Source organism: Prenolepis imparis, unplaced genomic scaffold (assembly GCF_030444845.1).
Source record: "Prenolepis imparis isolate NDT839.2.m4 unplaced genomic scaffold, iyPreImpa1.0 SCAF_10, whole genome shotgun sequence".
Lineage (NCBI taxonomy): Eukaryota > Metazoa > Arthropoda > Insecta > Hymenoptera > Formicidae > Prenolepis > Prenolepis imparis.
This window is the reverse complement of record NW_028141168.1, coordinates 4,606,047-4,623,034: the sequence shown is the minus strand read 5'-3', so window position 1 is coordinate 4,623,034 and position 16,988 is coordinate 4,606,047. Positions and strand designations below refer to the sequence as shown.

At 32.1% G+C, this 16,988-nt stretch overlaps 2 protein-coding genes across 6 annotated transcripts in view; one reads left to right on the top strand and one right to left on the bottom strand.

The window, feature by feature from the left end:
• LOC145941621 (BTB/POZ domain-containing protein 7) overlaps positions 1-16,988 on the bottom strand; it is a 30,076-nt gene that overhangs the window by 9,410 nt on the left and 3,678 nt on the right. For all 3 annotated transcript variants that reach the window (XM_083047796.1, XM_083047798.1, XM_083047797.1), the window contains exons 6-9: positions 16,255-16,639; positions 16,014-16,166; positions 15,775-15,931; positions 15,081-15,259 (exon numbers count right to left, since the gene is read on the bottom strand). In XM_083047796.1, coding sequence (XP_082903922.1) covers positions 15,081-15,259; positions 15,775-15,931; positions 16,014-16,166; positions 16,255-16,639 — 874 coding nt within the window. The remainder of the gene's footprint in view (positions 1-15,080; positions 15,260-15,774; positions 15,932-16,013; positions 16,167-16,254; positions 16,640-16,988) is intronic.
• On the top strand, positions 2,621-14,144 carry LOC145941622 (uncharacterized). Of its 3 annotated transcripts, none has more exons than XM_083047799.1 (3): positions 2,621-2,885; positions 10,625-10,712; positions 12,449-14,144. In XM_083047799.1, coding segments are annotated over exons 2-3 (1,239 nt in total). In that variant the 5' UTR covers positions 2,621-2,885; positions 10,625-10,710; the 3' UTR covers positions 13,686-14,144. The 3 variants fall into 3 exon arrangements, with proteins under 3 accessions (XP_082903925.1, XP_082903926.1, XP_082903927.1); XM_083047800.1 differs by lacking the exon at positions 2,621-2,885 and adding an exon at positions 8,954-9,712; XM_083047801.1 differs by lacking the exon at positions 2,621-2,885 and adding an exon at positions 9,730-9,792.

Below are 16,988 nucleotides of genomic sequence, written 5' to 3'. Positions count from 1 at the left end.
TAAAGTCTTTTAACAACTTTTACTATATCTTTGTAAGTTATAATAGTTTAATTTTAATGTTAAAATGTTTTATTACGAGAAACAGAGAATTTAAAAATTTTAATGCACAAATAATGTTTCGATGACGTATATCGGCGCATATTTTATTCAATCTTAATGAGTTATATAGAATCAAAGACGTAAGCGAAATGATTTCGATTAAATATGAATAGCAATTTACTCGATTGAAATAATTATCCATTTTCCTTGTGAATTGGTCGATGAATCATTAAAAAAAACTATTAAAAATAATTTTTTAAAAATGTGGTACGTGCTGTCAACTAGAGAGGATGACGAGATCTTCTTTCTATCTCGCATCATCTAAGTGATACGAGGAAATACAGAAAGTGCAGCAATTATCAACGCAATCAAAGTTCTCCTGGTACAAACATAATGTTACTTCACACATTAAATATGTTATGTCATCATATGCAAATAACGATAATGCACTATCTATACAGATAAATATACATATATGTGTTGATAGTGATGTATTAACGTCACACGTTAACAACACGCGTACAATTTTGAATTGTATATAATGCTTCGCATTTGCAACGCATGTAAAAAAATGTTTTGCTTGTCTCTCTATAGGTCTGTTCTTTTTAGCTGAATCAAGCTGAACTGACTGCACTACTCCTTCAAATGTAGAGTCAAAAAGATACCCTCTGAATTAGTGCAGTCAGTTCAACTTGGTTCAGCTAAAAAAACAGACCTTTTTTCACTCTACATTTGAAGGAAAAAGATAAACTCTGAACTAGTACAGTCAATTCAGCTTGGTTCAGCTAAAAAGAACAGACCTTATATTATATTAAAAAATCCAATCATTTATTTAACATTAAAAATTGTCAAAAAAATTAATCGAATCATTTCTTTATATTAAATTCTAGAAATGTAAGCGTTTCTGTCATCCATACTTTTTACAAAACAATAATAAATATTGTGAATAAAACACAATAAAAATTATATCCATTTTTTCAATAAATTTTTCGTGTAACTTAAAAGTAACTTCGTTGCGTTTCTTACAGTTCAAAATTAAATCTGATTTATATTGTACAACTATTATTTATTGAATAAAAGAATATATAATAATTCGAGCAATTCCGTATTTATACCGTTTTTTTTTTTTTTTTTTTTTTTTTTTTTTTTTTTTTTGCGGGCATCTTGTTATATGTATATCCAAGCTGCAAGTGATGCAATACATTGCATGTGTTTAATAATACATATTATCTGTATTTATTCATGCATAATACTATACAGCCGTATTACAACAGATTGCATGCATTTCATCCAATTGACAGCACTGCAATGTCGTTTCACATGATTCATTCGCTTGTCACCCCGATGCGATACTATGTATATTATGTGCATTATCACCGTGTAACCTCGTATAAAATGTGTGAAGCGAAATATCACGACAGATTATTTTGAGTAAAACTGAGTCTATATAAAGAGAGATTCTCTACAAGAAAAACTTTCCGTACACTGAGAAAAAAATACTGTTGAATCAACAACATTTTTGTAGTTAAATTTTATTTTATTAATTCAATGATATTAACATTAAATAGATTAATAATATCATTGAATTAATAAAATAAAATTTAACTACAAAAATGTTGTTGATTCAACAGTATTTTTTTCTCAGTGTATATATATATATATATATATTAAAATAAAAATCTAATACATAACAAAATATAAAAATATAATTATATATATATTCGTGAACGATATGTAAAAAGAAACTTTACAACAGAGTTATATTTTTTCTATTCCAAAATCAGTCAAAAAATTAAGAAACAAGTTAAAAGAGATAGACAGAAATTCGCTCTATAATATAATTTCTGTTTTTGCAGACAATAAAGAAGAACTTTTATTTTTCCCAAGAAAAATAAAGAATCGAGTATTCCAGATATTGAATACTTCAAAATTAAAAAAAAAATATTTTTTTTAATTAATTTTTAAAAATATATTTTTTTAATTAAGTATTTTTTTAAGTATTTTTTTTAAGTAAATGTTAAAGTAGAAGTTATACTACATATGAATTAAATATTATTTATCTAAAGCACTTTTGTAGCAAAAATACGAAGATTTGTACATTTCACTAGTCATTTATCATCAGTCATTACCTAATTTAATTAAAAAATTGTTTTTAATGAAGTATTTTTTTAAAGAGAAAAGAATAAAAGGAATCACGTATCCCAGATATTTAATATTTAAAAAAATACTTAAAAAATAATTTTAAAATGTATATATTTTTTTAAATTAAGTTTTTTTAAAGTATTAAATATCCAGAAAATTCAATTCCTTTTCTGTTTTCTGTATATGTCCAACAATTTACTAACATCTTCTCACATAAATTGTGCTTTATTTCAATTCATATTTTTCTTTGTAAGTTAAACATCGTAAAATGAAGTATGCTGACATTGAGAAGCCTCTATTCCAAATCGCGATTTCCCTGACAAGAAGAATACTTCCGAGGACTCGTTTGCATCTCATTGCATTGAGACAAAGTGCGCATCTCGCGACGTATTCGTTATTTTATCGACGTTCGTCGTCTCTCTCTGTCTCTCTCGCGCTCTTGTGTCTAATTCGAATGTCGCATTAGAAAACGCAGATAACAGTCGCGGGCAGCTGAAAAAGGGGGAGAAATAACAGGCAAAGTCAAACAGAGCGACAAGAGTGTCTCAGTTGTGCAAAACCAGCGCGACGCATCGCAAGGACATAAAATTGGCAAAACGAAAGAATAATTTGACGACAACACCGTGTGTTTGTTTCGAATTATTACGTCGATCATTATCGCATCTTTGGTGAACCGCGTTTCCAATTCATACTGTGTCATTAAGGTAAAACGATACCCTCAACCAGTAATGAAATACGTAAAATAAAAATACATTTACTCATTAAAAGAAATCGAGACACAAGAGAGGATTTTAAATGCAATGTTCTGATGTCAATTCAAAACTCAGAAAGGCGTTGAAGCATGACTGAGATATGATGAATGACTGTCATAATGATAAATGATGATCAGTGTAAAAAGTATAAATTTTCGCATTTTTGCAATAAAAAATATTCTAAATAAATAATATTTGCTTAATATGTAAACTGTTACGTTTACTTTTAAAAATATTTCTTTTATTCTAAAAAAAATTAATAAAAAGCATGTTTATAAATAAATAATAGATGAGAATAAGTATAAAAGTAGATAAGAAGTGTTTTATTAGCAATGTTGAAAAAAATACACCATTTTCAAAATTAAAAATCAAAAGTATTGAAACGTTGAATATGATAAATGATTGATGATAAATGATGACCAGTGAAAAGTACAAATTTTCGCATTTTTGCTACAAAAAAAATGCTCTAAAAATAACATTCTATTGATATAAACTTCTACGTTTGCTCTAAAAAAAAATATTTTTTTTTAATTCTAAAAAAAATAAAAAACGTGTTTAAATAAATAATAGATAATAATAAGTATGAAAATAGATAAGAATTGTGTGCATTATTTGCAATGTTCAAAAAAATTAAATTTTCAAAATTGAATTTAATGTTTCAAATAAATTGATGAATTAAAAAAATAATACAACACTGTTATCAAAACGAATGTATGAAAAATACACAATAGTACTCATTATAGTAATAGGAGTAAACATTTTTTTTTTTTTTTTTGCAAAACTCGAAATTTAAAGAGAACGATATCAAAGCTTGCCAAGACGAGATGACCTCGTCAGCTGATTTTGGCGGCCCAGATTCTTCACGCGACTGTCTGCGTGGAATCGATACATACAAAATTTGTGTAACAAATTATAAATTGCAATAGTAAATTTCGAAAACGTCAATCTTTCTTTCGTGCCTTAAAAGAATATCGGGGACAAATGTAAAAAAGATAAAGTGAAAAATTAAGATATCTTTAAAGGTATGTTTAAAACGTAGTTTATTAAACAATTTATTTAATAATGTCGCGAGTTGTGCAGGAATTTCCAATAATATTGCTGAAATATTGTGGAAGAAGATAAGCCTAACGTTTCGCAGCGTCTTTGTGACAAAACAAAATAATAACTTAATAATAACGTGTTATTCAAGATAAACGCTGACTTAAAATGATAGTTGCATAACGCGAAAAAATGTCCCGACATTCTGTTCCTTTCATTATCGCTGTATTATATTACAGTAAAAAAAATACGCTTATAATAAGTCAACATTGTTATTTATTATTTGTTTGCATTTTTACGCGATAAGAACGCCAATGATATAATTCGAGTATCGGACAAGATAATTGAAAAAGGGCGGGACTGTTCTCGAATGATAAGAATTGATAGCATGCAATCAATTCTTTCGCGGATGTGAATAGTGAAGGAAAATATGCAATTTTAGAATATGATTTAACGTTTCAGGTCTCGTTCTGATATATAAATGTATTTAGTGTGCTCGATATAAAATTAATAAATCCCTGCCTATAATTTTGCTCTTTAATCGCTTTTAAGAAATATAATCGTATTATAACAAATGTTTAATCATATTTGCGATTTTAAGATGTTTCCTTAAGATATATATACAGGATGTTTCATTTTAATTGCCCCAGACAAATATCTCAAAAAATATGAAAAATAAAAACGTTTCAGATAAAAGTTAGTTGGTTCAAAGGGGGACATAAGATGGTGTCATTGGTTTGACCTTGAGTGAACGTGCCAAGGTCATATAAAGTTCAACTTTGTTTTTTTAATGGAACTTTCTATTTTTTATTGCATATTTTTGTAACTTACCTCGAGAGCTTTTCAAAACACAATAATTAAGTATTTTTTCATTAAGTACTTTTTGAGTTATGAAGTTTACAGTATTTTGACATAAAATACAAAATATCTTGGGAAATATTCAGTTTTCGGTAATCTTACCTTAATACTTTTATGCATGGAATAATGAGACCAATCAATTGATGTAAAGAAACACATAGTTCATTTTAAAAAATATGTTGCAAATTACATACTTTTTTTTTAATTAATGTTTTTTATTTTTTAATTTTGAGAAAACTTAATTAACTATGGGATTAAGTATCATACAAATAGGTTCGAATTTGTTTACATGGTTTTGAATTGTCTATAATTTCAAAAAAATTTGATTACTTCGCAAATACAATATATGAAATATTATTTCTTATGAGTATCTAGAAAATAAACCGATTAATTAAATTCGACTCGCAATTTTAAATACATATTGAATTTTATCCCATCCCGAAGCTTAATATTGATTAAATATTCCATCATATGTAAACAATTTGTTTAATTATCATATATGGAAAATTCTAAATAAAGTCACAAGTATATAATTTAAAAATCTGAAAACTATTAAATATAAACTAACGCGATTGATCTTTATTTTAAAATAAAATTACGATATAATCTCAAAATCCGTGAGAAAAAATTAGCATATTATCAATGGTACAGAGATGTCAAGACATTCCGAACGCTAAACACGTCTCCAAGTTCTCAACTCTATACGATTACACGTCAAACTTGTCATGTGTGTATGTGTGTGTGTGTGTGTGGCTGCGAAGATCGTGTTTTGCATGCACAAGTCCCCCTCCAGATACAATTTGAATTAATTCGCGACATCTGTTTATTGTTACGATTGCCATTGTGTCATTTCGATCGCATCGCGGCCATTTATGCACGTGCGATGATGATGATGCAACAAGGAAATCGATTAAACAAGAATTAATAAAATCATTCAAAATCCTCGAATTACATAATCACGAGGAAAGTGTTTGCGAAAAATACCAATCGCAAGTTTTCGTTTTCCTTTGCCGTTGGTAATAAATAATAATAATTGCAGAGATAGCCCGATCATAGATAGTATTAATTATATGTTATATAAACAAAAAACATGAAAATTTCTATTGCGTAACAAATATTGTTTGTCTTTAGTTATATCCGAAAAAACATGTACAAGATGCATCAGCTGTATATGTCAAAAAAATTACTGTTAGAGAAAAAAATATATTCTGTACTATCTTATTATAATCATATATACTATCTATTATATTATAATATTTATTATATTATTATATTATTATATTATATTATTTTATATTATTATATTATTATATTTTTTATATTATTATATTATTATATTTTTATATTATTATATTATTATATTATTGTTTATATATTATAATTATATACTATCTTATCAAAATTTCAAAATTTTAATTTAAAGTATGTATACAATTAGAAAAAAATTTAGAAAATTAGTATTTATTATTAAATATTTATATATATACTAGGTGTCCCATTTTAAAGGACCCACTCAAATATCTCATTGTCAGAAACACTGCGTTAAATCGAAAAATGTTTCCTACAAAAGTTGTAGGGTTTCGAGGGGGACATAACAGTAATATTCATTTGACCTTGGGCGGCATCTCCAAGGTCAAGTGAAAGTGAGAAGGTGAAGGTGAGAAGGTGAATTTTGAAGAAAATAAAAAAATGCTTCAGATAAAAGTTGTTCAAATTAATTAGTAGAAAAAGATGTAATAATAAAAAATATGGGTTTCCATTTAAAAAATTTATTCTCACCTTCACTTGACCTTGGAGACGCCGCCCAAGGTCATATGAATATTACTATGTTATGTCCCCCTCGAAACCCTACAACTTTTGTAGGAAACATTTTTTGATTTAACGCAGTGTTACTGAGATATTTGAGTGGGTCCTTTAAAATGGGACACCCGGTATATATATATATACATAAATTACAAAAAATTATCAATTTTTAATTAAATTATTAAATTAATATTTAAATATTTTAATTAATAATAAATATATCTAAAAAGATTACGCAAAGTAAAATTACTATCTAGCTAAGGATAGATCGATATTAAATTGATTAAGAAATCTACATAGTTAGAAGAAAGTAGCGAGAGAAAGCGATCTGGGGCATCCTGTGTAAAGTAACAGTTGATGCATTGAAGCAAGGTATAAAAGTTAAGTAACACTATTCTAAGCGTTCGTCAATGTGTGACTTTTGTGGGATGAGAACTTGGAAGAACGTAATCTAATGCAGAACAGCTTCCGCGTTAAGATTTGCATTTGCATAAGCGTGAAATAAAGGTGTGAGATCGTGCCTATTAGTATGAGGTATTAATCACTGTGCAAATGTGACGTGTACGTTTACACGAACACTGACCAGTTATTACGACACATGTATCGTGATAATATACAGAAGAAGCGCCAATGATTGTACGACTTTGCGATATGTGAAAAAAAAAGGAAATCGCTCCGAGCGGTTTTCCCCTTTTTGCGTTTGTTGTCTCATTTAATTTCTTCGTCAGCTACATTTATCTTCCGGAAACTTATTAATCATCGTTAAATCAAATCAATTGAATGTCAAGAGAGAAATTACCTCAATAATGTAGCAATATAGTGTAGCTTCCCGATTAATTATTTACTTTATCATGAATAACAAGATGAGGAAAAATATCTTACTAGTGTTTTATTAAATTCTCAATATATATAGAGAGAGACAGAGTTTGTCAAAGACATTCAATATTCATAATATGCATTTCCAGTTGATAATCTATCAGTTCGACGCATTTCTAGAGATATATATAGGGTATTTATTTATTTTTAGTATTTTACATAGAAAAATATGCTCGAAAAGCTAAATAACGATTTTAATATTGAGTAACAAAATTTAAAAATTATTTATACATTTTAACAAAACATCAATCATTTACAAGTCATATCTATTTCCATTAATTAATTAATCTCTAACAGAATTTTTTCCCCTTTTTATTAACACAAAAATGATTTATACCGCGACATATCAATATGTAAGGGAGAAAAGAAAGTAACGATAAAAATATTAATTATATTGAAGAAGTGACGATCTGAACATCCCTGTTTGCAACAATTTCCAAAAATAAATGTGCACCTTTCCAAAAATAAACATGCATTATCGAAAATAAAATATTACATAACATACAGAGTCACTCGAGCAATTATACAAGACATTAGGGTTAATCGAATACACCTCGTTAACAATGGATTACACAACCTTGAGAGAATGACTATTAACTTTTAACAATTATCTTATTCTCCTACTATACAGGGCGTTTCTAAATAAGTGCGAAAAACTTTAAGAAATAATTCTTTGTCGAAAATTAAGGAGAATTTTTCATACAAACATATTCCTCCCTATATCCTTCCCTGAAGAATACACTCCTTCAAAGAGGAGATAAAAATTAGGTTTTTAATTTTTTTCTCAAATTTTTTGGACAAATTAAAAAAATGAAATTTGGTGGGTATTTTCCACTAGTAAAGGGGATATTTATTAATATTTTTTTAATCTTCCCGTATCATTATAAGGGGATGAAACTAACAACCCCTATTCAACTTTTTATTAGAACTTTTTAACGGACCGGAATGTGATCATCTAAAAATATGCGTTAGAAAGCTTGATTCCTTTAGAAACTTTTTTATTTTTTTCGTAAACTCAATAGTTTAAAAAACAAATAAAAACCTAATTTTTAACTCTCCTTTTGGAAAAGTGTAACTCCTCAAGAAAGGAGTATAATATGAAAAAAAACCCCTTTAATTTTCGACAGAAGAATCATTTCCTAAAATTTTTCGCACTTACTTAGAAACACCTTGTATATATCTTTATCATTTCTATTGAATTGAAAGACTCTGAAAAAAAGTATCTCACATAGAAAAATATGCTGAAGAAGCTAAATAATGATTTTAATATCAAATAGCAAAATTTTAAAATTATTTTTACATACTCTAACGAGATATATCAATCATTTACGGATCATATCTATTTCCTAATAAATAAATAAATTATATACCTATATTATATATACAAATATACACATTATTATTACTGATTATTCGAGAAAAAAAATGAAAGATGTTATAGAAAAAAAGAATGTTAGCTGTATAATATAAATGACAGACTTGACGAATCCGAATAACCGTGACATTAATAAAACTGCAATTGCCCGTTTAAATGTTGCGTAATTTAAAAATTCGCGCTTATTTAGAAAGAATTTAGTGTCACGAACAAACACTTACACATTAATTTTGCGTTTCTGCAACATTTATCTCAACAGTCGAAGTTTATCATGCGAATGGTGCACTATAAATAAGTTCGTGTATTTTATTGCTGCGATACTGGATTAATTAAGCAAAGCCAGAAAGGCTCAACTGCGCGTTTTTTTATCGATGCGATGTACAATTGCATCCGCATGTACAAGTGCAAATAACTTCGTCAGACTGGAACCGCCACGTCATTCATCATTCTACAAAATCGGGTCGTTATATCGGGTTATTATCGAGTCATTCTGTTTTTTTTTATTCTCACACACAGTTTAGAGTTTTTTGCGTGCACACTAGTCGCCTTACTTACACTTTGGAATTTATTTTATGCGTAAGTTTCCGAGAGACGATAAGGAAAATGCTTATCTACAAGATGCATTTGCATGAAGAATCATAGTCGCGCGTATTTTGATCAACATTCTCTCTTCGTGATACGTATAATATACGTATAAAATAGCGACACTCTTCGCCACGATGACAGTTAACGCCGGGATACGCGAGCGAAACGTTAGCCAATGAAAAATACATACATATCTTTATATCAGTGATACAGCGCTAAGTCAATTGTGCCGTGTAATGATAAGGTAAAGATTTTTTTTTTACAAACGGATTGGTGTCACAAACGTCACGTATCTATTCGATATTCAAAGCTTTGATTCTGGGTGTAAGTAAATTGATAGAATTTATTTTTAAAAAAAATGTTATTAAACACACGTCGGAAAATTGAAAGAGCTCAATTTTAAAGGAAAATATATTTGGTTTTTAATTTGTAAATAAATAGTCCTTTTTATATGATCGCATATCAAAATTCATTAAAATCGAAAATGTGTAAAATTACGACCGTTTGTTTGCGTTGAATGTAAATTTTATTTTAATAGAATTTCTCAATAATAAGTAAAGCGTAAAACGCAAAATTTACGAAAAAAGTTGATTTATAACTGTTATTAAACTGTTATTCGACAAAATCAAATCAAAGTTAACGAGAGTTTACTTCGATCCAAATTCACAACACAATACAATAATAATTTCACTTATTCTTCCTATTCAAAACAAACCAAAGTATATATATGATCCATAACAATTCATAATCATAACAAATCTATTTCAAGATTCATTGATTGTTAAACACGCTTGAGTTCTGGAAATATCATTCTCTAATATGTTTGATATGTTTAGACAAATTAAAATATTAAATTTAAAAAATTTTTTTTAGTTTTTGGATGTACATTATTTATTAACATTTTATTTTCAACGAGTTCTATCAATTCTAAAATTCAATTCTTATACCTATAGTTTACTTACATTCTACATAATTTAACGATCTCTTTCTTTAATTAAATTTAATTAAATTCAAACGATGCAAAAAGTTTTATTAATACAGTATTAAGGATTAAAGAATTTCAGTAAAAATATTAATCTTGTAAATAAATAATAGATAATAGAATTATGTAGCTAACTTTAAGCGAGTTTTAATTTAAGAGAAATTTATTTTACAGCTTAGCTGAAACTCCTAGAGACACTGACGACTAAATAACGTCCATTTTGTGCCAAAGAAGACTCGAAACTCCAATTTCCACATATAATGTATGTCGATTATTTCAATATGTGTATATAAGGTGTCCCAGAATTAGCGGATCACTTGTTAATGGTAGATTCCTGAGATCATTTGAAGACGATTTTTCTTCAGCAAAAATGTCGAAATAATAATTTTCGAGTTATAAGCGATTGAAAATAAGAAGTTTTTCGCAAACTTGTAAGCCTTTGTGGAAATAAAATATTAACAAAACAACATTCTTCAATTTCAAATAGAGTTTACTTTAATAGAATTTTAATTTAAGGTTTACAATTAGTTACAAAGATGTATAATGGCAAAAATTGGGAAAATGCAAAAAATGATGGCATTCCTCGACATTTTCACTAAGGAAAAATCGTCTCCAAATGACCTCAGGAATCTAAATTAAGGCTCCTAACTCTTCGCTAACCATGTTGGAATTGTGACGTCAGAGACGAGAAAACACACGCTAAAAATTCTTAGATAAAAGAATAAAAGATATTTCGATGAAACAGCACTTCAGATGGCTTTAGCACACTCTTAAAACCTAACCTGTAAAACTATTATTTTCCCTTTATAATCAATCAACAATTGTAAAATGACTGTAATATAAGGCCCAGTCCGTCTGGTCTTTGCACATGCGCAGTCATTCCGCATGACAAAGTCTGATATCTCGATCATTTTACGGTTGATTGACTGTCAAGGGAAAAGAATAGTTTTCGAGATATTTTAAATGTGTGCTAAAGCCATCTGAAATAGTGTTTCATCGAAATATCTTTTCATTTAAAAATGGCATCTAAGAATTTTCAGCGTGTGCTTTCACGCCTCTGACGTCACCTCTAACATGGCCGCGGCGAGGACCCAGGAGCCTTAACAGGTGATCCGCTAATTCTGAGACACCCTGTATAATAATCTCGATCTTCTTCAATTTTTCTAACAAGGGAACCGTCGGAAGTGTCCCTCACCGATTTTCATGCACTTTGGATATGTTGTAGAGCATCAAAAAATATTTGACCCCTATTTTTTTTTTTAGGTGCTTATCTCAACGTTTAGAGGTTGAAACAACCCTCTCGAAAATAACGGATTTTTTCTTTTTATCAGCGAATATCAGCGAAAATATAAGGAATATAAAAAAATGCTTTATACAAAAGTTTTATGGTACTTTATACTCTTTAGAATGGCGTAATCACATTTTTCGAAAATGTCATTTTTTTAATTTACCCCCACCCTTTTCCTCACCTATTATTTTGCAAAATTTAAGAATTTTGTTTAAACAAAAATGGAAAAGCATCGAATGCCAAGTCCATCCATATATGTATATTAATATTATGTTTCCACGATTCAATTTTTGGGAAAATGAGATGACAACGTCGTGGTATAGGCGCCGCACTGTTGCATTATTTTCTTCAGTTGCGCTGACCTGTTATATGACACAATATGCGATGGAAGTACATAAAAAAAAGATATCCGAAGTGCCGTGTGCACAAAACAGAATTAAACAGTGCGTCGAAGTCGAGGTCGAAGTGAATCATCAAGCAATGTTTACGAATATATTTTCTGCGTCGTCTTACGTCTAGAATAGAATCGTTCACTCGTTATTTTCGAGGGATTGTTTCAACCCCTAAACGTTGAGCACCTGAAAAAAATTTGTTTAATATTTTTTGATGCTCTACAACATATCCAAAGCGCATCAAAATCGGTGAGGCACACTTCCGGAAGTTCCCTTGTAAGATAATAATCGCTGATACATGACACCTTTCTTTCTTAGGAAGACGCAATCGTTGACCAACATGCTTCCGGTTAAAAATCTGGACGCACTGTTGATGCAAACGTACGGTCCGGATTTTCAAATACACGAAGCGGAATGGAAGCAATTGACGGATCCGGGAGAAAACTTCGGCAGCCAGATACTAGCCATCACTGTGAACGCCGAACAAAGTGGCAAAAAGAGAACCCTAAACATGGTCGTCAAACTACCACCCAAGTCCCAATACTTGCTGGATCTGTTCGACAGCCCAATAACTTTCAAGAAAGAGCTGGATTTCTACAGCACCGTGGCGCCAGAATTCACGAAGCTGCAGAACGAGAGTGGGATCCCGCAGGAGGCTCTGAGCATCATCACCCCGCGATTCCTGGGCGGCAGATTAGGCCTGCGAGATCCGCGGTGTTTTGACGAGCAAGCCGCGATCATCTTGGAGAACTTGAAGGACGACCATTACACGACGCAGGATCGCATTCGCGGCTTGGACAAGGTGCACATGGATTTCGCGATCGGTCACCTGGCCAAATTGCACGCCATCACGATCGCCCTGAAGCTGAAGAAGCCCGGTTTCTTCGAGAAAGCGGTCCTGCCCGTCCTCGAGTACGTCGTGAACGAGGACGCGAAAGATTCCTGCGTCGATATGGTGCAAAAGGCCCACAATGATTACAGAACCATAAAGGAGGCGGAACCTTATCTGGACAAGATCGAGAAGACGCTCGAGTACGCGTCGCGCGTCACCTTAACGCCGAAAGAACCCTGGACGACGTTGGTGCACAACGATTTCTGGGTGAACAACATGCTGTTCAAGTACGACGAGTCAACGGGCAGGCCGATCAATATGAAGATCGTGGACTTTCAATTAACGGTCTACGACTACGGGGTGCACGATCTCGTATTCTTCCTCGTGTCGAGCGCCCGGGAGAAAGTGCTCGACAAACATCTCGACGACATGATCGATCTGTATTATGACTCTTTCATAGAGTGTTTGGAATCGCTGGGCGTCAACGCGAACCTATTTCCCAAGAATCAGTTTCTGCAGCAGCTGAATCAGTGCGCGCCAATCAAGTTTAAGCAGTGCATCATGATGGTGCAGGTGATCCAGGCAGCGCGCGGTTCCGTCACGGAAACCACCGACACGGCGGAAAAAAACGTCTTCAAGGGTGGCATCGACGACGAGAATTACAAGCGAAAGATGCTGCACATCTTGTCCGTGTTCGATCGGAAAGGATGGCTCGTGAAATGATAAAAAGCGAAAGGTTACTTGTGAAAAAGGTCACTTTAGCGAAGAGAAGCCTTTTATGTTGGCCGAAATCATCATCGCTAAATAATGTTATAGTGACAATAAGTAGAGAAATTTGTAAAATTGTACATAAATATAGACGATGAGAAGATGTTATTTTTAAGACAATATTAGAATGTATATGCGGACCAAAGCTAGTGAGAGACAATTAAGTCAGTAGTTGCTAAGACGATATAAAAATTATTAGCGCAATTTATTTGTCACGATGCGGTGCTAAAAATGTGATCAATATTTGCCGCATTTTGCTTCTCGTTCAGACACAAAATAGAGAATTTGTTCACGCCAATGTGTAAATATTGTAAATTATGAGATAGTATTTTATAATTATATACACGACTATTATATAAGACTATCTATACCGGGTGTCCCATTTTAAAGGACCCACTCAAATATCTCAGAAACACTGCGCCTCCAAGATCAAGTGAAGGTGAGAATGAATTTTTAAAATGGAAACCCATATTTTTTATTATAACATCTTTTTCTACTAATTAATTTGAACAACTTTTATCTGAAGCATTTTTTTATTTTCCTAATATTTTTTCTTCTTTTCAAAATTCATTCTCACCTTCATTTGACCTTGGAGACGCCGTCCAAGGTCATATGAATATTACTATGTTATGTCCCCCTCGAAATCCTACAACTTTTGTAGGAAACATTTTTCGATTTAACGCAGTGTTTCTGACAATGAGATATTTGAGTGGGTCCTTTAAAATGGGACACCTGGTATATCTAATAAAGCAGCAAATATATACATTCATGTTTACCCACATCATTAAAACGTAGAATAATTATACTTAAGGCTCCTGGCTCGCCGACCGATGTCGGAATTGTCAGAAGCGAGAAAGCACATGCTGAAAATTCTTATTGTTAGACGCCATTTTTAAATAAAAAGATATTTCGACAAAACACTATTTCAGATGGCTTTAGCATACTTTTAAAATACCTCGAAAACTATTCTTTTCCCTTGACAGTCAATCAACAATCGTAAAATGATCGTGATATCAAACTTTGTCATGCGGAATAACTGCACATGTGCAAAGACTAGACGGACTGGGCCTCATATTATAGTCATTTTGCAGCTGTTGATTGATTATAAAAGGAAAAGGATATAGTTTTCGAGGTATTTTAAAAGTGTCCTAAAGCCATCTGACGTCACAATTCCAACATGGACGGCGAAGAGCCAGGAGTCTTAAGATAATTTTTCTTCTTTTTTTTCTTTTTTTTTCTTTTCCAAAATATTACGCGTCTTATTAGCGCTATTATTGTTATAAATAAATTATTATAAATTGCCCAAAATTAGAAACGAACTAAAAAGCGATAACGTAGAAGAGTACTCACCTCCAGAAGATCGGCTACGGTGTCGGGTAAGTTGAATTCCCTGACAACGCGCAGTCGCACTTGCCGATTAATTTCGTGCCGCGAAGAAAGTGGTAAGCTTATAGCTCGTTGACAGCTCGGCGATTGTTTCAATTTCTGCTCCCGCTTCAGCATAGCAGCCATCGTTGCAGAATCTGGCACTACAACACAATCAACAAGTTTATCTTTTATCAATTATCAATTAAATCCACCTAGAGGGTGACTCTACTCAAAGAACCCCACAAACCAGCTGATTTTATCAGGATTCAATTTCATCTAGAATTTTTTCTAGGATTTTATATACCAAAAACATCCTACACTAATCCTATATAAAATTGAATCTTGGTAAGATCAGCTGGTTTTCTCATATGTTGTAGCTTATGATCTGCTGAACAAAAAATGTAATAGGCTCAAAGCTAAATAATAGACGGTTACTGATTTACAGCCAATCAAATACGAAAAACTTGGGCTTGTTTGACTGGCTTAACTCAGTAACTATCCAATATTTAGTTTTGAGGTTATTATATTTTTTATTCAGCAGGACATAAGCTACAGCATATGAAAAAAAACAACCAATTCCATCGAAAGCCAAAATTCTATGTATTTGGTGTGGGGTCCTTTACAGATGCAGTTTTTTTAAATAAGCTCCTCATGTATACGCTTTCTGTCGTAATACCTGGAAACGCCGCAGCGAGAACGTCAACACCAGCGGTACCCATGGCTCTCGGTTTCTCCTCAACCATGTACAGTGCATCCGGTATATCCGCCACGTATCGCGGCCTCCGTAATCTCACTAGATCAGCTTCTTGGACCATCTGTTCTTCCACCAAGGACTATAATAGCCAATAAATACAATTCGTCAGCATGTACCATCGATAAATATATTCCTAGAAATTTAAAAATAATCAGCACTACCTTGATCTCTTCGTAATATGGCATGAATAGCCTTGGCCTCACGAAAAATCCATTCTTCTTTCCGCCTCTTATCCAAGCGTTCACCCGTAAATTATCCCTTTCGTCTCCTATCATGTGACTCGGCGGAGTTGAAACCAATCCCCTCCTAATGGCCTAAGATTATCGAACGTAATGTATTAATAAAATAGCTAAAATTTTTTCAATAATTTAAAATATTTTGCAAAAAATAACACACATATACCTGTGCTAATGCTTCGCTATTCGGCGGCAATATATGATCTATTCTGACAAGGGGCAAAAGTTCGCTCAGTATCTCCCGCAATTCGATGTCGCTGAGATCTCTCTTCTTAATACCCTTTCTGGTCACGGAGTGCACGGTATGGCTGAGCAAATTAGGCTCCCGATCCTCCATTCGACGTACTAATTCGTGTTCGCCCCATTTGAGCACTGCCTGCAGTACTTCAAGTTCGCTCGCTTGTAAAAAATGACTCTGTAATACATTCGCTAAATGGGCATGATCTAACTGATGGAGAATCGAGGACGAAGCGATCGGCTGAAACTCCTCCCTCAAGTAATGCAACGCTTGTCTATGCACCCATGCTGATCCGTGAGGTTGACTGCCCCATCTGCACATATAACACAATTTTTGTATGAAACAAACTCTAATAAAAGGATAAAGTCGATTTATTCTGTCCCCTCAGGGTTTACAAGGCGCTTTTGGTAGGAGCGTTCCCGAATCTCTACAATACTTTTTTTCAACTTCTTTTGCTCTAACCATAAACAACCTTACATTCTAAGAACCTTCTCTCCCCTCTTCTCTTCCTCCTCATCTTTCTCATCTTCCTCTCCCTTCTCTTCTTTTCCTCTTCTCCTTAACTAATCCTGCTCTCCCTTCCTTTCTCTGACTCCGTTTCTTCCTTCCACAAATTTTCCCAGCAGGCATATGGGATGTATTGGTTCGAACCGGATTCGAAC